Below are 22,240 nucleotides of genomic sequence, written 5' to 3'. Positions count from 1 at the left end.
TTTGCTTTCCAGCTTGGTATATATTTGCATTGTACTCATCCTCTGAGCATATTAGAAATCTTGGAAATGCCTTTCCTGTCTCCTGCAGAAGAAAATACGTCTCACTTTTTAATAAATTCTTGTCTTGTTATCTTTTCTGTATTGAAGCTGTCCACGCCAGTTTTTCTCATTTCATTGGGCTCTTTATATTGTGCTACTTAAAGGCAATTTGTAAAAATAGCAGCAATTTTACTTTATATATGTGTGTGAGTGTTTGCTATCAGTAAAGCTTTATTTGGTATTTTAATCTGGGCTTACTGACTGCACTTTTAGGGACTTACAAATCAAAAGTGATAGCTCCAAAAATGCATGATGTTTTTTAGTCCTTGACTTGCAGAGAAGCAGCACTTACACCAGTGCTGAGCTGGTTCACTATCCCTCTAAATATATTTCATTAAGAACAGTCCATATGGTGTGTTAGGGAGAAGGGGAGTGCAGAGCAGAACCTGTGTCTGCCAAAGAAAACTGTTTTGATCTAATGTTGAGCATAGTACAACTTTGGGGGAAAAAAAATAAACATTGTCAGATGGGTCCTGCCAAATTTCATGATTTATCAAGAGTTTCAGGCTGTTCAGTGGGTTTTTTTTCCTTCTGAATACTCCAGTTTCTGGAGTCTTGTGATTTACACAAGACTGTTCATTTTCATTTTTAAAACATGTTGTAGGAAACACCCTCAAAATATGGAACCAGGAAGCTGCAGTGTCAGCAGGTTAATGAATCCTTTGCTGTATTATATTGAAGATCTGGTGGGTTTTTAGTGCCTCTTGTGATTCGGAAATGGTGAGTTGAGGAACATCAGAGTGTGAGTGAAAGAGAAACAGGCAGAAGGTGACTTTTAGGGTGTTTGGTGTATGGTATTTTCCAGGGTAAATCCACCAGACTTGTTCTCATATTCCCTTGGAGGTTCACTACTTTCAGGTGCTGCTTCTGACCTCCCAGTAACACCACTGGGTTAGCTTTGAATTTGCTGCACTGAAGTAAATTTCACGGGAATAAATTGGGGGGGATTGCAGTAGGAAATGGGCAGAGTGTGAAGATGAGGAGGAGTCCAAAGGGCTGATGTCCTGCAGCTGAACAGCAGCATTAAAATCTGCCTGTTCCAGCCTGCAGTGGATCTGGGTGTGAGATCAGCACTGTAGCCTTACTTATGGGAGGGGATAAATCTAATTTCTAGTGCACTTAAAACTGGGTTAGCAAAAGCACAAGCAAAATGCTGTAGAGAACATTTGCCTCAACCTTGTCTGGTGCGACAGAGCCTTCCACTTTCCCTTAAATCCATTCCCCAGCTTGCAGCCAGCACTTGGAAATGCCCAATTATAAATTTGTGAGTCCTTTCATTGCTTGTTTCCAGGTTATTTTTCTTCCTTTCCTTTTCTTTTCCCCCTTTTATTTTTTTCCCTTTGCCTATTTTAAGCCTTGGCTCCAAAATGAACGCTCTGCTTCCCACAGTCCTTCATCACGCAATGTTTTCAGCAGACACTCAAGAATTAAACATGTACAATTTCCATAATACTGATTATCCCTGTTTAAGTGCTATTTTAGAGGGTATTAATTTCTGTTGCAGTAGCAGCCGCAGCACTTAGCACCAGCAGCCCAGTTTTCCCTCTGTGCCTTAGGCTTGGGTTTGGCATGAGCTGGGATTTGGCTGGAATTGCTCTCCACTGCTTTTAGCCCCATTTTTAGTGGGAAGGGAGGGAGGCAGAGCCATCCCAGCTAGGAGCTGGTGCTGGGCTGGAGGAAGGCTGCCTCTGTCACTTTTGATATTTTCTGGGTTTTGTATGCTGAAACACAAAGCACAATTAGAATACAGTTATATATCCTCGTCGTTATTAAAGCTTGGATTAACATGACATAAAGTTTTGTCTGGGGAGCCTTTTGCTATGGCTCAGGGAGCATTTTTGTGTGACAGTAATAGGCTACAGTTAATATACTTGAATGATACCAGAATCTGTGTAATAAGACAGAACAAAGGGGGTTTATTTGAAGCTGAATTACAAAGGTGGAATTATCATTGTGAACAATCCACCGAGATCGCAGCTTAATTATTGTATCTGGCGTTATTTCGGCGAAATAATGTGGAGTCAGGGAAGCAAAGTTAAGAAATATCTCTCTCCCATCTTGGAAAGACATCTTGTCAGTCAGGAGGGATTGATGTGTGGACCTGTCACCTCATTCTTAACACCCAAATCCTCTCTTTGGCCGTTTTTGCCGTTTGTTTGATTTACCGAGCCTGTTTGCCGTGATTCAAGAGGCTCTTGTCGCGTTTCTAGGAGAGATTCATCACTGGGACATAATCCATTCAAATAGCTTTTGGGCAAGAAATAAAAAGTGTTTGAAGCCAAGAGGTTTCAAACAAACGGTTCAAAGGCAGCTGTTGGGCCCTGTGGAGAGGGAGGAGGGAAGGCGGGATTGTTCTGCAGGGCCTGGGGAGAAAAAGGAGTGAAAAGGTGGGAGCTTCCCTGGGGAACAGCGTGCAGGGAGGAGGAATCTGGGGATGTGCAGTCTGGAGTAGACAGGAGAAAAGACACATGTCCTGTGCATGTGGCCAGCGCAGGTTCAGCACAGATGGAAATGGCACCTTTGGAAAACTTTGGGCCATTTTCACGTGTGAAGCATTATTTAACCATCTTGCACTTGTATGGGCAGTTCTCCCTCTGCCTGTGCCTTGAATCCTCGTTACACAGATAATAAGTGTGGGGGAGTAGGATTCTTTTTTTAATTTTCATTTATAAACTAAAGAAAATTATTTCTTTCTCACAGAAATCACTTCAGTGATGTCAGTAGCTGCAGGAGGTTGAATTGACTTCAACAACAAAAAACCCTCTCACGAGAGAAAATCTTGTTTTTTCTGCAGTAGGCTTTAAAAGAGGAGTAATGTGGTTCCAGGATCCCGGCTTCGGTGATTACCCTGTAATCCCTGTGCCGTCCAGGGGTAATTAAAAATTGCAGCTGAACCTTGGTTGGAGATGCCTGGGTGAGGCTCTGTCAAGCTGATGAGCTTTGGCGTTGTTGACACGTGTAAAAACTCAATTTAGCCAGCAGTAGCCGTGGTTGCTGGGCGTTCAGCCCCTCTCCAGGCAGGATGACACGGGGCAGAGCAGGATGGGCAGCGTCCGAGGGCTGGGGGGAGAGGAGCTGTGCCCAGCACAGCAGCACCACTAATTGCTTTCTTTTTCATATTATATTCAGCCTTAATAGCCTGCTCTCCTGGAGGATTGCCTTTCCCAGCATTTATTATGGCTCACCCCGGAGCCTGAGTGGAGAGTGGGAAGGGGTGGAGCTGCAGGGAATAGAATCAAGGTGGTGCATTAAAATCCCATCCCGGCAGCCCAACTGGTGTTGCTGAGTGCCCTGATTGAGCTCGGGTGGAAGGGCCAGGCTGCAGTGAGTGTCCCGAGGTCCTGAGTGATGGAAGTGGCATTTCACATCCCGTGTTCCCATGCTGTAAGCCAGGACCACAGGGCAGCAGCAGCGATTGCCGCCGCAGTTACTGTAATGATGATTTCTGCCCTGAACAGGCTTAAAAGACTCATTCCCTCAAGTGTTGTGGGCTCCTGCCCTCTCATCAAGACTCACTGGGGTATTTTAAGAGGTAAAGAAGAGTCCAAACCCCTGAACAGCAGAAATGAGAGCGAATGCTTCGTGTTGGTTATTTCTCCTCAGGTGGTGCAGGGATGTGCTGGGGCTGTGAGCACAGGGAAGTCCACATCCCCAGCTCTGGTTTGTGCAAGCAGGCTCTGAAAGCAAAGCCAGGGACTTGTCTTCTCCTGTTCTTATCATTAATTTTTGGCAGTGGAAAAATCAGTTCAGCTTCCTGTGTGTGGGCGCTGCCGGAGCGGGCAGCGTGTCTGCGTGGGGGGCTTTGCTCCAGCAGCCTGAAAGTCACTTTTAAAAAGTGGTAAATCATCCCTGGAATGAGTTTGGTGTGAGTACAGTTCTGTGACCAGTCACCCTATCAGCAGCCTACACGGGGTGAAGGGTTTGGAGTGTTCTGCACAGGCAGAGCTGCTCCACCTGCTGCAAAACCAGGGCTGGAGGGTGGCCTTGGACCCCCAGGCTGAAAAATGACACCTTGAGTGCAGCATCATCAACACTTGTCACAGCAAGGGTCTGGTTTGCATATGGTTTTTCCATAAATTAAAAAATCCCTAAGTGTGGAGAGGAGCTGTGTTTGATTTGGGGTGGAAAAACGAGGGAGGGCAGTTCTGTTTAGAACAAACAGCCGTGGAAAAGTATTCCTTAATATGCAAGTCAGTCTATGAAAAGAACAATAAAAGGAAAAAGAATCCAGCAGGAAATAAAATGAAACTTTTTTTCATTACAGTCAAAGAGAACTTAGATGAGTTTTCCTTTGCTAATAAACTGCAGTTTGATTCTGCAGCTGAGCCTTTAGCTGGAGCTGGCTGTGGCAATTGTTCATCTTTTTTTCTTCCCTTCAAATCTGGGCAATAAAAAAGCCCTTCATGCATCAGGAAGCCTCGTAATGCAATCCTTGTCTTATCTTCACACTTATTCAGCAGGTATTTACGAAAGGGCAGCAGGAAGCTCTTTAAACCCGATCCTGTTACTTTGCTCAGGATGTCTCTTAATCAGATCTGTGTCCCTGAGTCTGGCCTGCCCTGGGACTCTGCTGCAAAGGCATCTGTGAAAACACCTTGGGTTTCCTGTGAATAGAGTTTTTCTCAGTATTCTCGGTAGCAGGGGAGGCTCTGAGCTGGGTTTCTGTGTATGGCTTCAGGGCACTCCGTGAAAACCCTCAGGTTATTCATGGAATCCCAGAATGATCTCAGTTGGAAGGAACCTAAAAGCTCATCTTGTTCCACCCCCTGCCATGGCAGGGACACCCTCCACTGTCCCAGGCTGCTCCAAGCTCTGTCCAACCTGGCCTTGGACACTGCCAGGGATCCAGGGGCAGCCAGAGATTCTCTGTGCAACCTCAGCACCCTCTCAGGGAAGAATTTCTTTCTAATGTACAATCTGAACCTACTCTGATGATCTTGGTGGCCTCCTCTGGTGCTATGGCTGCAGCAAAGCCATGGGAGAGGCAGAGTCTGAACTGGTGCTGTGATTAAATGAAATGACAACATCCCTCTGGCTGCAGCCAGAAAGGAGGATCTGTGTTTGAATTCAGCTTTCCAGGCAGTGGTACTGCTCAGTGTGGCTAAAGCCCCTCAGGAGAGGAGGCTGAAACCTCCCTGGCACTTCCAGAATTGATGCCATCCAGGCCTGGTTCGCAGCACCCCGCAAGTATTGTTTGGAAAAGAAAACAGATTGCAACTTTGTGGCGCTAATATGCAAACGAACACTGGGAAGGGAGGAAGAATTATTTCTGCTGACGGCGCCTAATGTTCCGTGAAAGTAAAATCACCAACGCCTCGCACCTGGCTGGCTGGAATGCTGAAGGAGCAATGTTCCAGGGATGGCATCACACTGCTGGAGGGGAGGAAGGGGTCCTGCCCTGCCCATGGCACCCCCCGGGCATTTACCTGCCTGGGGAGACAGCGTGAGAGCTCCTGGGGGAGTAAAGGAGCTGAGCTCCTTGGAGCTTTGGTGTTGTCGAGTCCTGTGATATTTGATGTATTTAAGCTTCAGCTGAGTGATGCAGTTACAGGGAGCTCACAGCCTTTGCTTTCCAAAGAGCAGAAATTCTCCAGCCTTTCAGGGTCAGAAGCTTAAACCTGTACAACCCAACAGCTCCAGTGTGAGTCCTGAAAGAATAGTTCAAAATTATTGTGCCTGCATTTAAAAAGTAGCCCATGTGTGAGTTTGCCTTGGGTTTTTGTCTGGTGGTGGCTCGTCACGCAGGTGGGGGGAACACATGGAGCAGGATGATGGGGCTTAGGTTCTTCATTCAGTTGTGGATCCCACGAGGAAACACTTGCCAAAAGTTGTTCTGTTGGGGAAGTTGTAGAAAACAATGCACAATGTGTGCATGTGCACATGTACAGGGAGATGGGGCCTCAGTGAGCACACGGGGAAGGATGAGGGTGGGAGGAGGATCCCCTGATGCCAGCAGGGAATCCAAGGCAGAGTTCCAGGATGATGCTTGGCTGTGGGGCCACGTGTGGGTCACTAAAACGCCTGGAACTCAGTTTCCCCTCTAGTCCCACCCTCTTCCTTGTCTGCTAGATGGGTAAAACACAAGGATGTTTTGAGGCAGGGTGAATTAAGTGCTTGTGAGGGAGCCTGGATGCTCTCCAGCAAATGTTTGGAACAGGATTCTGTTCTTGCCTCTCCGGGGAAGAGCAGCAGCAGGAGCTCTGGGATTTAACCCCAGTTTCAGGTTGAATGACTGGTTTTAACTGATGTGGCACCTCTGTCTGTGGCCAGGTCAGTGTGTGTGTTACCCTGATGAGTACAAAATGTGTCATCGTGGCAGCCCTTGATTTGCTTATATGACATGTGCCATCTGTGTCACCATCCAGAGCTCTTTCAGGGCAGGTTGTTCTCAGCCCGTGCTCAGTGTGTTTGCAGTGAGCTCGTGGTGTTGAGGCTCAGGTCCTTCCTGCAGGGTGCTCGTGGTACCCCCTGTTCCCTGGGGATCCCAGAGCTCAGCTGGACATTCATTCATTCATCCCCTGAGCACTGCTGGCCTGGCAGGAGGGCAGGAGGACAGGGATGTCCCTCTGGCTCTGGTGCTCTCTGAGCCACAGTCTTGGTGTGGCTCCTGACTCCCCTAATCCATCTCAGAAATGCAGCACTGGAACCTATTTTCCCATCAAGCTAAGGAGACCCAGGGGAGAGCTGCCTGTGCTGCGGGCAGGGATCGTTCTGGGCAATTAGACCTAGCTGCGGGACTTGATTGCAGAGTCACCCGCCCAGGCTCTGCTCTGACGAGGCAGCTTTTCTGCTCCCTAAAAGCACAGCCAGCAAATGCCTGCCCTGCAGCTGGGAGAGGGCAGCTCTGGCTCCCTGTGTTGTCTTCAGTTTGATTTCCATGGTGAAAGGCATCCCTGGAATACCTGGAGCTGCAGGAGAGGTCATTACCCTATGGCACTGGCCTTCCTTCTTTCCCTTCCTTTTCTCATCACCTTCTCTGCTGCAGCCCCTGATGCTGAGGAAAGAACTGGTTTTATGTTTGAGTTGTTCATTGGTTTGGTGGGATTTTTTGCAAGAACCTGTGTTACTGGTCAGTGGTGTTAGCTAACAGGTGCTGGAGATCTGTGGGGCACAAGGGAAGCTCTCAGCCAACAGCAGGTAAAGGAACACTCCAAGAGTCCTCACATAGTTTATAACTTGATGTGAGCTTTGCTTTCATCAATACGCCATGTTATTAATGCCAGAGAAGGAATTAATGAGAAATCGTCTATGAAGTCATGTTTAATTTGTCCTGCTGTGGAAAGCTGTTTTTTCTGGAGAGCATTAGTCATTCTTACATCCCCCTTGGTAGAGTAAGCGTTGAGTAACGTATTCGTGTTTTGCAGGAGCATTTTGAAGTCCAACAGTAGCCACAGTGCTTTTTGGCAAGCGTTGGGGATGCTCTTTGCCATGTCACGGCTGGTGAGCAAGCCCTGAGATTAACGTGATTGAATGACTGTTTTAATTTCAGCCCTGATGGAGCAAAATTAGTTACAATGATATGTGTGTGTTGAATAAAATTGTAGTTTTATTAGCTATAATTGCTGAAGAAGACTTTTTAAAGCCTTGACTGCTGGGGGGAAAAATTGCTAGCACTGGAATTTGTGCTTGCACAGTATGGCATTGATTGTTATCGTGGTGCATAATCTGTCAGCCCGCGGTTGGGAAGTTGTCAGCATGGCACACTGGGGAGGACTCAGCCAGGGAGCTCAGCCTGTGCCTCCAGCACCCCAGGGAGCACAACCACATCGTTCCTGGAGCTCAGAGGAGGTGAATCCCCAGCCTGGCTACCTCGGGAAGCTGGAGCAGCACTCCCAGCCTGGAGGTCCCCACCATGCTCCCCAGAGCACTGGCCAGGATGGGATCAGTATGGTGGGGTGGTGGCAGAGGGAGCAGCCACGCTCTGGGTTGGTTGGTGTGGTCATCCCTGCTGGGATACAAGGCTGAAGGAAGCTGGTGATGGTCAGCAAGGCTGGGGAGCCCTTGGGAAGGAGACAGAGCCGAGCTGGGAGGAGGAGAGTGTGTGTGACAGAAAGAGGGGGGATAATTTGTTTCTTTGTTTAATTCTGTTGTAATCAAGCCCAGAGGCCTGGTGTGGGGAGCCATTTCAAACTGTCTGCCATGCAATAGGCATTTGTCTTAATTTACGTGGGGCGAGGTTGTAAATCTGCAGGAGCGCTGCCGACGCTTGGATTTCACATGCGCATTTCAAATAACAGCACCTGACAGTTCACTGGCAGCTAAGAGGTTTTTCTGCTTCAGAAAACAAAATATTGGAGGAGTTGTGCAGTGTGGATAAATAATTTGAGGGATTAGACCAGAATATCCAGCACACTTTTCTTGGGAGAGCAGGAGAGGTGATAGACCTGTAAAGTTCACGAGTCTGGGACTGAGGGAGTAGAGGCACAGCCCAGCTGTGTGGGGCTGAATGTTGTTCTTCAGTAATTCCTTCCCTCCCCAGACCCAGTTGGAATTGCCACCGTGTTCCATTGCAGGTGTAATTCCATTTGTTTGCCCCAATTCTTCTTTACCTTGAAGGGATGGAGAGCATAGTGCCAAATCTGCTTGGGAGTGTTGAAAACAACTCCTCCAGCACAGGGAGGCACTTGGGGGAAGCACAGAAACATCTCAGCTGGCTCTGGACATGTTGGAAACTCAGGGTTTGGATCAGGAAAAGCCTTCCTGGGCTGGATGAGAAGGCACAAAGGCTGCTGTGTGTCCCTTTGGTGTAGTTATGGTGGTTTCATTGTGGAAGTTTTACTCAGGGAGTATAAACTCAATTCAAATGGAAAAACCAGAACATGGAGGTGTGGGATGGTGGCTGGTGCTGCTCCTGTGCACACAGGAACCTTGTAAAGGAACATTGGCTTCACAGAGAGTGTCCATGGGCACCTCCTGGGTCCATGTCTGTGTGGGCATTGCGCTGTAGGAGAGATACAGGATCAGGTTTGAAGTTTTCCAGAAAAACATCCTGGTTTGGTCCTTCTGCTCTCAATGGCAGCACTGTGCTCCACTTTGTGGACACCATCCTACAGATTCTTCTGGAACTATTGCTGGGTTTTGCAGAGGACTCAGCCTGTTGGTTAGGGTGTGAGTGGCCATGGGCTGTTCTGGGTCTGATCAGCTCCTGCTGCCTTGTGGAAAAGAGGAGTTGAGAATCCCAAAGAGGAAAGTAGGAGGAATGACTGGAGAATACTGTGTGTTCTTGTGCTGGGCTAGATCACTTGCATTAAATTCAGAGCCTTTCTGAGTACAATTAATAGTCATTTTATTTAGGTCACCCTGGTTTTGTTGCTTTAAATGTATGCCTCCATTAAAGTGGAAGAAAATCAAATACATTTATCTCCGTGGAGCCTTTTGTGAACTGGTTGGGCATATTTTAAATAACCCTGGGAACTGTTAGGATTATTAAAGCCTTTGGCTCCTCCAGGTTTTTTTTCTTTGCTCCTATTCTCCCCTATTCCTCCTTCCAGGCAGTGAGTAATGAAGTGGTAGAGCCCTTCCTTTTCTCAGAGCCCCAACTGGATTGGAAAAAAAAAGAAGTTAAATAAACTGAAGCCCATTAGTTAGGCTTTATGTAAGAAACTGGGTCTGCATTGGCTGTATGGATGGGCTGTGCTGGGACAGAGGAGTCTGGGGGGCTTAAGTGTCCATTTGTAACCAATGTTCGCTGGCAAATCTTTTTCTTCTTTTTTTTAGCTACCCCAAGTCCTAAGACTGTTCATTTTGTAACTGGCTTGATACTCAGAATGAATCCAGATTAATCAGCTCCTGTAATATATATATATAAATATATGTGGAGCCATACTCCATCTGAGAGAGGCTGGGGGTTTGGGTTGCCTGGTGGTTTCTCAGTGCCCTGGGTGGAGCTGGCTCAGCCTCCCACTCCTTACTGAGGCATCCAAAGCTTTGCAGGGGGCTGATGGCCAAGCCTTGCAGGTGGCAATTCCATCTTCCAGTCCTGCTTCTAACCCTGGAAAACCTTTCTTGTCTCTTTTGTGCAAAATGTGAACTGCGTGTTTTGAGCTGAGACATGTAAAACTTGCAGTTGAGCATCTTTAAAACACCAGGAGAGCAAGGGGCTGGAGGAGGGGGTTAACTCGGACAGTCACAGCCCCTGAATGTACTTGAGTTTCGCCTCTGGGTTGTTTTTTTTCCCTTCCCCTGAAACAGGGATCAATTTGCTTACTACAGGGTTTACTGCCGGTTACCTTGACTGTGTCCCTTATTTCTCCTTGATGAAAACTTGAACAAGCCGCTTGTGTTTGCTTCACAGAGAACCGTGAGAAACGGGCTGTGTGTGTGAGGCAGTGTGGTTTGCTCATTCTATTCAGCTCTTTGTATATTCAAATTCTTCTAGTTTGAGTTCTTGCTGTTCTGCCAGATTTCCATACCATTGATGGGTTTTCTGCATTAATAAGTTTCTCTCCCCCCTCCCTCCCATACCCTCGCCACCTTTTTGCAACTGGTGAAAAGTTTTTCTAAGCGCGCTGCCCTCTCCATATTGATTTTCTTCTCCTGCTTGTCTCACCAGCTCTTAGATGTTTTATTTTGCAAAGCGTTAATAGAATTTTCCTTTTGCCACTGCACTTTATCTATTCAGGAGGTTTCAAGAAGTCTCATTGTGTCACCGGACTATGGAGGAAAGAGGCTATTCTTCTGCTACAATGCCTGCCCTAAAAAATAACGCAGGGTGGGGTAAGCACAGAAAGGGCAGAGACAGAGATAAAATGTTCTGACCTTAGGAAAGAGAAAAGATAACCAATTAGACATTGTTGAAAGGGCACCAGCTGGCTCACAGAACACCCCACTGATTATTTTTTCTTCAAGGCATACTTGGGCCACGTCTGAACTCGGCTGCAGAGACGCTCCCCCCGTGCAGGTTTCCTATGTGGACTGTCAGGGCTGACCCTTTTCCAGGAGCTGCTGCCCAGCCCTGATCCCAGCAGTTGGTGCTGTTGGGGGGGGGAACAGCATTGCTCCGGGGTGCCTGTGCTCCTCGGGGCCCCAGGAAAGCTCCCTCCTGGATTAGCCCCTGCAGCCTGCGCTCGTTAATAGGGATGTATTTGCATAAAAAAGATCTCTGCCAAGATCGGCATTCCAGCTTGGTACACATGGCACGAAGCAGTGTTTGCCCAGAGGAGCAAACGGAGGGGGGAAATGTTGTGTTGGACAGGTGGGAGAAGGGAAGGGAGCTGCAGAGCTGAGTGGGAGCAGGAACTGCACCCTCACCTCTCCAGTGCTCGGTCTGGCCAGGACCAGCCCCTCCTCTGCCCTGGCAGCTCTTGGACGAGCAGGATGAGGCTGCACAAGAGGTTCAGGGCTGAGACATGGCCATGCTGGAGTGAGGGCAGAGTCAGGCTGTGCCTCATCTGACGTCTCTTCTTCCCCCAGGACCAGCACAACAGCCTTTTTGAAGTCCCCAGTAGTGTCAGTGCAGGAGGAGGTGTCACTTTGGCAGGACAGTGTGGGTCCAGCCTGGAGAACCTGCATACAGGGGACAGGGGACCTCTCTGGGCTGCTGGGTCTGTGCTCCTGGGCACCCAAGAGCTCTCTGGGCTCTGTGGTAATATTGGAGGCAGAAAAGCTCCATATTTAACCTTTTGCAGCAGGGACTGAGTGGGGACAGAGGGTGGCTGGTGCAGGGACTGAGGAGGCACCAGGAGCTGCGATGCCCCACAAAACAGCCGCAGGTGCAATGTGTAATTTTTGGTTCTAGTGAGGCCAAGACCTGTGGGAATGAAAAATAAAGATTGCTGAGCAAACGTAACCCTGGAGCAGAGATAAGCAGTGTGCAGGGTGAAGGGCAGCCTGGTCCTTATCTGCCTCCTGGTATTGCTCATCCTGGTGAGTTTTCCCCCTCGGAGGGAAGACAGACAGCAGGACGAATGGCTCCGTGCTTAATGCAGTTTGGGTTTTTCAGTGCATCAGCGTCTTTAGGGCTCAGGCAAGATGGGTATCAGGAGACCTGCAGTTCTGCACCGTCTCAGGCCATTGCTAGTGCTTTTGGCAAACTATTGTGGCTAAAAAAGTTAAGAACAACTTAAGCAGAGGAAGGTTTTCAGATGAATTTTAGGCATCACATAACGTTTTGCTGGACAGTATTTTTTTACTGTTTTCTGGAATGTATTTTAGTCCCTCAGAACCTCAGGAGGTTCAGGCTGTATTTCCATCACCTTCCCAAACTCCTTCTGCCCAGCCAAGGCTGAGATGGTAGTTTTTCACAGACATAGGCTGGATCTGTCTGCTGTCTAAGAGGTCATTGCTGGGGACAGGTAGGACCTTTGGTGGCACTGTGTGAGGTGAGGAGAGCGTGTAACTGCATGGTAAATCATTTAGCTAAAACAAATGGTTTATAGAAAGCCAGAATGCAAGCACAAGGAAATGCAGGAAAATTACTGGTGGAAAAAAATCCAAAAACCTCAAACAAACAAAAAATCCCAAAGCCACACCCCAGACAAGTAGTGGAGTCTTTTAGAGGATAAAACCTTTTCTTTAAAGTTCTCTCTTCCTGCAACACCACCTGTAATCCAGTGTTACAGGTTTTCATCATCCCTGAGTTTACAACAGGGAATTGCAAGTCTGTAATTTCATCTCAGAGCTTTCCCAGGATGTGTCCAGTGGCACACAGGACCCATCTGTCCTCACTCCTGCAGCCTCAGAGCAACAGCTCAAGGTGTGACAATGCTGGGAAATCAACCCCAGCACAACATCCTTGTGCAATAAGTGCAAAATTTTAGGTGTGGCTGCACAGATTAAATGGAGGTGGAATAAATCATGCAAATCCTAATGAAAGTTGAAGGCAATTTGGTTGCACTTCAATACGTTTCATCAGTCATCTCTCTTCTGAAGTGGAAATGCCGAGCCTGATGCGAATTAAACTTTCTCCCTCCTCCCTCTCCCCTCTTTCCTCCAGCTTTTCAAAAGCCCTTTTGAAAACCCCTGAATACCTTTCTTGGCTGACCAGATTTTACCCTTCTCATTCCTCTTTTAACCTCCTAATTCTCAGCCAAGACAGTGACTCTAATTTGTAGAAGTCATGGGCTTGATTTGCATCCACAGTTCCTCCCTTGGCCCTTCCTTATCTCCCTACAGAAGGGAAGAGAGGCACAGCCAGGGGTTGATGTGAAGTGGGAGAGCTGCTGAGATATGTGGCTCTTTAGGGGCAACACTTTCACTGGTCACTTTTCCTCTTCAGGATCAGATGTCAGGGTGGGCTGGGCAGGGGGAAGCAGCAGCTTTGCAAATTGGGGAGCTGCCTCTGGCCAAAACCAGGGAGTTCTGCTCCATCCAGGCTGCTCCTGCCCGGTGTGTGTGGTGTGTTTGAGCTGCCAGCATGTGTTAAAGCACAACTCTCCCCTCTTTGTCTTGCAGGTAGAGGATGCCATGCTAATGTTTGACAAGACGACCAACAGGCATAGAGGTAAGAGGGGTTGGGAGCTCTGAGCTCACAGTGTGTGGCAAAAACCAGATTCAGTGTGATGAGCTGGTGGCTAAATCCATGGTGCTAAATCCCTCTGTGTGCAGGTGGCAGAGGAAGGGCTGGCTGGCGTGGAATGCCCCATGAGTTTCTTGTTAGAAGTGACTTTCCTGGTCGGTCTAATGACCTTTCTTTGGGAGGACCACTGTCAGGCTCTCTAGAGAGAGTAAATCCCTGGAGCTGGCTGTGCTGAGGCTGCTGGGAAGCAGCAGGTTTGAGGGTCTGGCATTAGTTAAGCTGGGCATAAGGCCAGTGAAGCCAAAATACCAGGGAATGAGGGTACTAAACCCCTCCACTGGGATTGCAAGTGTGCTGGAGTTGTGAAGCTGAGTGAGAACTGCTGAGCCTCTGGTGCTGGTAGCTCTGAGCAAGCAGGATCTCCAGAAGAGGAATTTCCCTACACACAGTTCACAAGAGAGACAACTTTACAGCTTTGTGAAAACCAGCTTGGTTCTAGCTGGCTGTGCCTGCAGTGAGCTCTGTTTGCCCACCAGGCTCACCGTGGCCTCACCCCTTGTGCCTGCCCTGGCCCAGGAGGCTCTGCAGGGACATGATAGCAGAGCAGTGCTCTGTGAGCTCTTGCTGAGCTCCTGCAGGATGCTGCTCTGGTGCTCCTCAAGGTGACCTCTGCTCTGTCCCCTGCCGCTGGCTCTGTGCTGCTGTAAGCACTTCCCAGGCAGGAGGGCAGGGTGAGTGTTGGTGCCTGAGCTGTGCTAGTGCTGAGCTCTGCTCTAACAGCCCTGCTTCAGCGTTTCTGTGCTCTTCGGGGAGCCTGCAGCTTTGAACCTGGGTAATGAGCCCCGCAGGATGGATTCCTTGTCCAAAAGCATCTTTCCACTGGCTTGCCTGCAGAAAAGGTCTGCTAAAGATGAGGGCTGCAGGTCTGGGGGGGCACCTTAGTTGCCATGAAACCTTTTGGGTTTTCCACAAAGGGTTTTTTCCTCACTGTGTGTGTTGAGGATGAGAGGCAACAGGTCATCCTTTTTTTTTTTTCTCCTGGGAATTCTGTGAATTTATTTCTCTGGCTAATTTTTTTAATAGCTTGTTTTTCCTACATGCAAGCCATGACATTTTGCTCCACATTAGCATCCCAATGTAAGCTCCTGGGTGAGATCTAAGTGGGGAGGAACTAAGCAGAGAGAGGGCTGAGCTCTGGGTCCTTACCCCTGCAAAGTACAGGTGGAAAGAAAAATCAAGTGTAAAAGGCAGAGTAAGAGTTCTCTTCATCTTCACACTTGAATTTATCCAGCCTTTTGTGGCACTTTTTTCCTGCTCTGTACAGGTAGCTACAGCTAATCAGCCTAATGAACTGGCTCAGGGCTGTGGTGATGAAGTGAGTTTTGCCGATAAAATCACCCCAGATTTTACAAATTGTGACACTCTGATTGTGTTGGAAGCATGTTTAAAATGCGGTAGTGTGCAGCAACAGTGTTAATGGCAATTCTTAAAACCACTTGTGGGTTGCAATCTGTATCTTCAAATTAGCCACGGGAAAGAGGAATGGCAGATAAAATATCCGCTGTGGTTTGCTGTCGTTAGTCTATGCCTGGAATAATCATCGTGGGCACGGAAAGGGAAAAGGATTAAAATTCACTCCCTACTGCTAGAAGGCAAGATAAATTTCCTTGCAAGCAAATTGAGAGGGTTTGTTGACATAATTCTGGCACGTGTGTGTATTTGGGGAGTGTGTAACTCACCTGCACCAGCACTGCTTGGTGGGAATGCAGGGGTTGGGCCAGGCAGAGGAAGAGGGGTTTTCAAAACTGCTCACCCTGGCTTGAAAGCCCCACCCAAAATAAACCTTCATGCCTTGCATGGAGCGCTTTGCCTCAGTGGTGGGCTTGATCTTGGAGGTGTTTTCCAACTTTATTGATTCTATGATTCTATAACCTCGAAAATGCCATCAGGCCAGTCATGCTGTGCCTCTGCTGGAGTATTTTAATGTCCAGCTATTCCTGGGTGTTCTCTGAGGAAAATAAGACTCAGCTCTGGCATTTCATGCTGGTCTGGTTAGCTATATTAAAGGCAGGCTGCAGAATCTGACAGTTTAATTGGAATGGTTGATTTTTGGAGTATTGTAGGCAAGACAATCCCTAGAATCACTGGCATGTCTCCTTCCAGGGGTTCTCCTGGCTCTGACACTGGGCACACAAAGAACCAGCACTTGATGAACAAATACCCCTGGGTCAGCCTGTTAAGGTGCAATTTATTTTTGGAAAGAAGGTGTTGTGATCCTCTGTTTGTGTACTACTGTATTTCTGTACTTCTCTAAAAACCACACACACAAGTTTTCCCAACATTCCGGCAGATCACTTCTGTCACTTTTTTCAATGCCTAAAATTTCATAGAGCTGAAAATTACTGGGTCAATCTTGAAAGGATTCAGTAATTGGAAAGAAAGGAAAAAAAAAGAGGGTGGTGTTATTTTGTTACCCTTGCAAAGTGCAGATAAAATCTGGAGTTCAGCATTAGTTATTGATCTTTGGGGGTGGAGGGAGCCTGGCAGGATGATGATGTCCTTCTAACTTCATTATGGCAACGAGCTCCAGGAAGCATTTCAATGTGCTGGGGTGGGGGCTGTGCCCTTGGGCTCTGCTGTGCTGGGCAGTCCTGATCCCAGTCCCAATCCTGGAGGAGGGTTTGTTGTTCCCAGCAGAGCTGAGAAAAAACTTTGGCTGCTGGAGGAGGAAGAGGGAGGGAGGGACACTTAGATCAGTCAGAGGGTGCAGGAGTGGGCTGTCCTGAGGTGGTCACAGCATGAGGCAGAGGTAAGCCAGCAGAAATGGCTGCAGAGTTCCATGTCTCAGTGGGATGCTCCTGCTCCCAGACCTGCATGATCCCTGCCAGCCTGTGCTTGTTCCATGGGTGTCTGCAGCCTTCAGCCACCCCAGAAGCTGTGCAGGACCTGCATCACGTCTTGGACTTGCAAAAAGCCTAAGGTTTTGAGTGACTGCATCCCCCAAGCTGTAATTGTTGGTATTGAATGTAATACTATATGTTTTTCAAAGCCGTCCAGCCCCCAGAGTTATTTTCATATCAATTAACCCTCTTGCACAGTTAAGGATGGCAGCAGAGAGAGGAGGGAAGTGACAGCGTGTGATTTGGACTCCTTTAATCTTAAAACTAAACAAAATGAGAGTGAGGCAGGCTGTCTGCAGGGTCCAGACAGCATCCCACATGGTAGAGGTTAAACCATCTCCAGAGAGGGACGCTGACTGCAGCAGAGCTCTGCGGTCACTTGGGGTTTGCAGGAGTTGCAGAGTTGTTTTCCTGCAAGGAGAGTGCTCAGGCAGGGGCTGGGTGATGGCTGAGCACCCTCTGGCTCCCATGCCCACCATGAGTGTCCCACCAGGACACTGCTGGTGTGGCATCACAGACCCATGGGCACTGCTGTGCCCGAGGCTGGCGTTGATCTCAACCCACAGAACTCAGACTGAAGGGTTGGTGTCTCCCATCCCACCAGGAGCACACCCCAGAGCACAGGGGCTCTGCCATCCTTCCCACAGGCTCTGCTCGAGGAGGAGGGTGAGGGTCGAACTTCATGTCTGCACTGTGTCCATCCAGCAGATTTCAGTGCATGAAAGTAATTGTCCAGGTGGAAGCAGCTGACATAATGGTTGTGTTTATTGGGAGAGACAGGAGCGATGCTGTTAGAGAGATATCAGTTGTGTCTCGGTGAAGGAAGTTTTTCTGAGGAGAAAAATAGCCTTTTGTGTTCTGTCCGGCTGCCAAAACCTCAGTTCTGGAGCTGATCTCTGAAGTTATAATTGACATTTTTATAGATGAGATATAAATATAATTAAGTCACTGCAATTATTTGTTTATCGCCATCTCCCTCAAGTCAGGCAAAGTCATGTGCATTTAAAAATACATCCCCGGGCAGTTTTGAGAAAAGAGTAGTTAAAATATATAGAAATAATTGCCTAATTTGGTCATTTTGAGCGTAGCTTTCCTTGGCAGCAGCCTGGCTATAGCACCGAGTATCCTTAGAAGTGCTCGGAGGGAGACTTTGCTCAGCTCACAGATTGTGCTTTTTAGGAGGATGGGGCTGAGGGAGAGCTGCTCCAGCAGGTTTGACCCACAGATTTGGGGAAAGCATCCACAGACACAGCGATGATGTTTTTTTAAAACATAAAGTGCTTTAAGGGCTTTGGATGAAAAGTGTGACATAAGCTATAAATGGAGGCAGTGTTATTGTTATTGCTTTCCGAGATGAGACAGGCTTTTATTCCCCTGTCAGCTGTATCACTTCATAAATGGGACTCCAGAGAGTGTGGTTGTTTTGCGGGAAGCGCTGGCTCCTCACCGCTCCCTCCCCGTGAAATCCATCCCAGGGACCTGGGGCTGGCCACGGAGAGATTTAACCCTTGCTGACAGGGCTGAGGGGAGTTTGTCTTCTCAACAGGACCAGGGGAGCAGTAGCTGCACACAGGGGGCTTGGAGCGATTTTTAAGCAAATATTTGCTTCCAAACTTCACATGAGGGCTGCGAAGATTCATTAGTTAATATTATTTACCATTTACACACCTATCAGTGAACACCATCAGTCACACCTGTCTGTTTGGATTGCAGCGGTGACATATGCCATGTTAATATTTTATATGTGTGTGTTTTTAATATTACATCCCCGCTTATAAATATTCATTTCTTAAACACATTAATGGCTGCAGCGCTGCGGAGCAACGCTGACATCTCTGCTCCGTGTCAGCAGTTCTCCTCCAGGCTGGGGATCCAAGGTGGGAGTCAGGAGAGATGTTGGGGATGGCAGCAGCACAGGGAGAGCTGCTCTGCTCTCAGGGCCACTTCCCAAGCTTCCCATTTGGCACCAGGTTGTCCCCCTGAGGCTCTCAGCAGATGTTGGGGACTGTGAGTGTCCCCCTGGCAGGGTGATGGCTGTTCAGGGCAGTGCCATGCCCGTGGCTCACCCACCTCTGTCCTTCTCCCCCTTCGGTGTTAGTAAACACAAAACAAAAAGGAAAAGCTGCCAATTCTTGGATCTGTCTCCCTTGTCTTTTAATTTCCTGGCCGGTGCTGTTTCGGGGCACCTGACGTGAAGTGTAAAAATAAACCCAGTCAGGCCGGTGTGAGCCCCACATCCCAGAGGACTCCCTTTGGAATAGCAAATCAGGCTCCTGGCCACGCTTTTCCAGGCGATTATGGAACGTCTCGGGTGGTTACAGTCATTCTGCCCCTGGCCTCACGCTGGATAATGCCACCTGAGGCTTGGAATAATTGCCCGGATCTGTGCTGCCTGTCAGACCTTATTGCTTAATTTTATACCCGTAATGGAAATTCCATCCAGAGGAGGAGATGGAGTGAGCAGCTGCCCTGGCCAGGATGCACCCCAGGAAGAGATGTCTGTGGATGCTTTCTCTGAAGGAGGGGAGAGGCTCCACTTGCAGCAGCATTCAGGGAAGGGGCTGACATTTGTATTTTTTTATTTAGCAAACAAAACACAATAGTAATAGTAATTGGAAAAAAAAAATATCTCCAACCTCCAGTAAAGGCTGCAAACTCAGCTTGACGATTAGTTTGGAACCTCCAGTATCAGAGACTTTACATGAAATATCAACTTAAAGCACATTGTAAAGGACAGTCAGGTTGTAAACTCATTTGTATCTTGTCTCCTTGGCCAATGTGGGTGAAGAAATCACTTAATTCGCTGTGCCAGAAGGAGAGCCCTGTGCAGCCAGACCTTTCTGACCTGGATTATGCAGCACCCTTTGGATCAGCCCTTGTGCAAGCTGAGATGTTGGCTGGAGGGCTCAGTCCAGACACTCACCCTCCCCAGGATGGAGCAGCTCGGGAAGGAGCCTCAGAGCCAGAGTGCACAGCTGTCGAGGGAAATGCAGCATCTTCTGTGGCACCTGTTCACAGGAGATCTTAAATAGCTTTTCAAATACCAGTTGAGCTTTCTGGGGTGCAGTAAAGGATGGTTTTGCAGATCTGAGACTGATATCCTGATGCCTGAGGTGGGAAAGCAGAGGCACAGAGATGGCAGAGGCAGTGCTGCTCTTGCAGGTGTCTGTGGTGTCTAGGGCAGGACCACGAGCAGGAACAAGGCATTTCCTTCCCCTGGAACTGTGGTTTATGGTCTCTGTCTTGAAGAGAAAAATGTTCATTCACTTAGTCCTGAAGTGCATCAATAACAATGCAGCTAAACCACAATCTTACTGGAGAGGGCAAGAGAAAATCAGCAGAGCCACTCTGGTCTCTGCCAGGTCCTTCAGGAAGCAAAAGTGAGGGTTGTGCAGATATTTCAGAAGTTTTTGTAAATGGTGATCACAGTTGTGTCACACTTGCAGGGGGTGAGATTGTGTTAGAGACACCACGTCGTGTGCCCGGCTGAGGCTGCCTTGAGCAGTGAGGTCATTTAATAGGAGCTCAGTTTGCCATCTCACTGCCACTGCCGAGCAGCCAGCTTGAGTGGCAGAGAAATTAGTGCAAATCCTGATGATCTCTGAGCAGAAAGAACCCCTAAAAGCCACAAATAAGTTCTTGCTTATGAATCTACCCAGCTGATGAAACCCAACCCCCTTTTGCTTCCCGAATGCGAGAGCCAAGTGATTAGCAGGGAGCACTCTGAGCCTTGTGGGACTGTTTGGAAATGTTAATTGAGGAAAGGCCAGAAATGGGAGGAGAACAAAATGCAACATTTCCATAGACGGGCAGTCTGCATACAACAGGCAGAATTAAAATCAGCGTGGTGACCTTGAGGAAGCAGGCAGCTCCTTGTGGCGTGCCCAAAAATGTGATCTGAAACTCGGGAGAGACACTGCCTCACTCACTCCCTGGTGCTTTGGCTCCTTCTCCCAGTGGATCACAGGGAGCAGCCTGGGCCAGTCCTCTCCAACGTGCACAGGGGGAGCTTTTGTTTCTCACAGAGCTGTGCTTTGTGTTGGTTGAGTTCAGTAAAGAATCTCAGAGCCCTTGCAGTGAAGGTGAGGAGGATGCTGCAGAGAGGGGCTGGTTTGTCACCCTGCAGTGTCCCCTCCGTCACTCGCCCGGGCTCCAGGTTCTGCTGAAGCCTTTAACTCTACAAGGTCATTGCCGTATGTAAAAGCCTCCTGGAGATCTGTTTGAACAGATAACACATCCCCTATCCCCTAAATCTTGAGATTCAGCAGAAACAGAGGTTACACAGATAATGCTGGTAACGAAGCTCGTGCCCCTGAGCCTCCATCAGAGCAGGCTCTGCCACTTGATCTCCCCATCCTCACATCTCTGGCTGTGGTTCTGTTTCTGGACATTGAAGTGTTGGGAATTGGGGAGGATGCTGATCTGAGCTGTAAGTGCACCTGTGCAGGTAGCTGAACACGTGCTGGAGTCTGTCCCTCCCTGGGGAGCAGCAATTGCTCCCAGGGTTGTTTTTGCAAGGCAAAAGCTCCAAGTGACTGCTGCTGAAGAAGGGCTTGTTGGGGGTTGGAAATAGAAGATTTCTTTAATTAGTTTGATTAATATGTCCTGGCATGGAGTGATTTTGCTTATCCTGTATGTTTTTTCGTACATATAAGCTGAAGTAAGAACATCTGGCACTTTTTTCACTGGATCCGATAGAATAAGTTGAAAAACTGCTTCTTTCAGAAAACTGCAGGTTGGCACATTCGGTTTGTGGGTTTTATCTTTTTAATTTATTGAGTGTTTTCTGGACCAGAAAACTACCTTCAGCTAGAGCAGTAATTCACAGATTGCTCCCCATTTTAAAACACCTTCCAGTGCTAAGAATTTCCTGAATTCTCTGCTGTGGAAGAAGATCAGAAGTGAACAGATCCAGTACCATTAACCCTCCTCAGCCCTCAGTGAGTGATTGCAAACCCCTTTCCAGCTGGGTAGGGAATGCAGCCCTGTGCTGTCCCAGTGAACCACAGAGCCATCTCTCCATATTTACTCTCACTGGGACCATTGCCAGCCCCACTGTAAGTCAGATGGGAGTTGTGAGGTTGACTTCAGTCCCAGCAATGCCCTGGTGGTGGAAATCTTCCTCCTCATCCATTGCAGGAGTCACACGTGAACACACATGTCCCACAGAGCACTGGAAATTAGGGCAGCATCCGTAGGGAGAAGCCTGGCAGAATTTGCTTTGTTGTGGTGACAAATATTCCCCTGTCAGCTCACAGGAAGTTGGGATGAGCTAAAACCACTTTAAGTCGTGGTGGGAGCTTGGCTTTTGCCATTTCTGTTCCTGTTCTAGCAGCTCTGTTCCTCTTCACCCTAAACCCAAACTAATAAAGAGGTAAAAATATTTGCTTTTCTGCTGTCTGGATGTAATTGCAGAAAACAAAAAAATCAAATCACAGAAGTGTGGGATTTTTTTCCTATTCCCCCACTGCTGGTGGTATCCCACAGGTTTCCTCCTGGCCGTTTGGCTTCATTCTTCTCCATCCCTGACTGGGCAGGAGCTCAGAGCCAGTTCCATACCTGGTTTGGGGGGTTTGGGAGCAGCAGGAGGGTGGTGGGAGGTGGAGATGAGCTGCAAACCTGCCTGGCTGCCCAGGGAAGGAGCAGCTGCAGAGGGAAGATGGGAGCAGCTGTGGGTATGAAATTAGTCATTCTATGAAGAAATGGATTTGATAAATAATAAAACAGTGGTATTAACAACAGATGCTTTCCAGGTCAGATGACTTTGATAAAGGCACCCAACAGC

General features: G+C 48.2%; 1 protein-coding gene across 14 annotated transcripts in view; it reads left to right on the top strand.

The window, feature by feature from the left end:
* MSI2 (musashi RNA binding protein 2) overlaps positions 1-22,240 on the top strand; it is a 201,549-nt gene that overhangs the window by 108,699 nt on the left and 70,610 nt on the right. For all 14 annotated transcript variants that reach the window (XR_014855768.1, XR_014855769.1, XM_085078593.1 and 11 more), the window contains exon 7: positions 13,492-13,540. Coding sequence is in view for 12 of the 14 variants with exons in the window: in XM_085078593.1 (XP_084934719.1) it covers positions 13,492-13,540 (49 nt within the window). In the remaining 2 variants the exon portion in view is untranslated. The remainder of the gene's footprint in view (positions 1-13,491; positions 13,541-22,240) is intronic.

Source organism: Lichenostomus cassidix, chromosome 19 (assembly GCF_008360975.1).
Source record: "Lichenostomus cassidix isolate B80296 chromosome 19, HeHo_3.0, whole genome shotgun sequence".
In the NCBI taxonomy this organism is placed as follows: domain Eukaryota; kingdom Metazoa; phylum Chordata; class Aves; order Passeriformes; family Meliphagidae; genus Lichenostomus; species Lichenostomus cassidix.
Note: the sequence above shows the minus strand (reverse complement) of the source record. Positions and strands in the feature narration are given on the sequence as shown.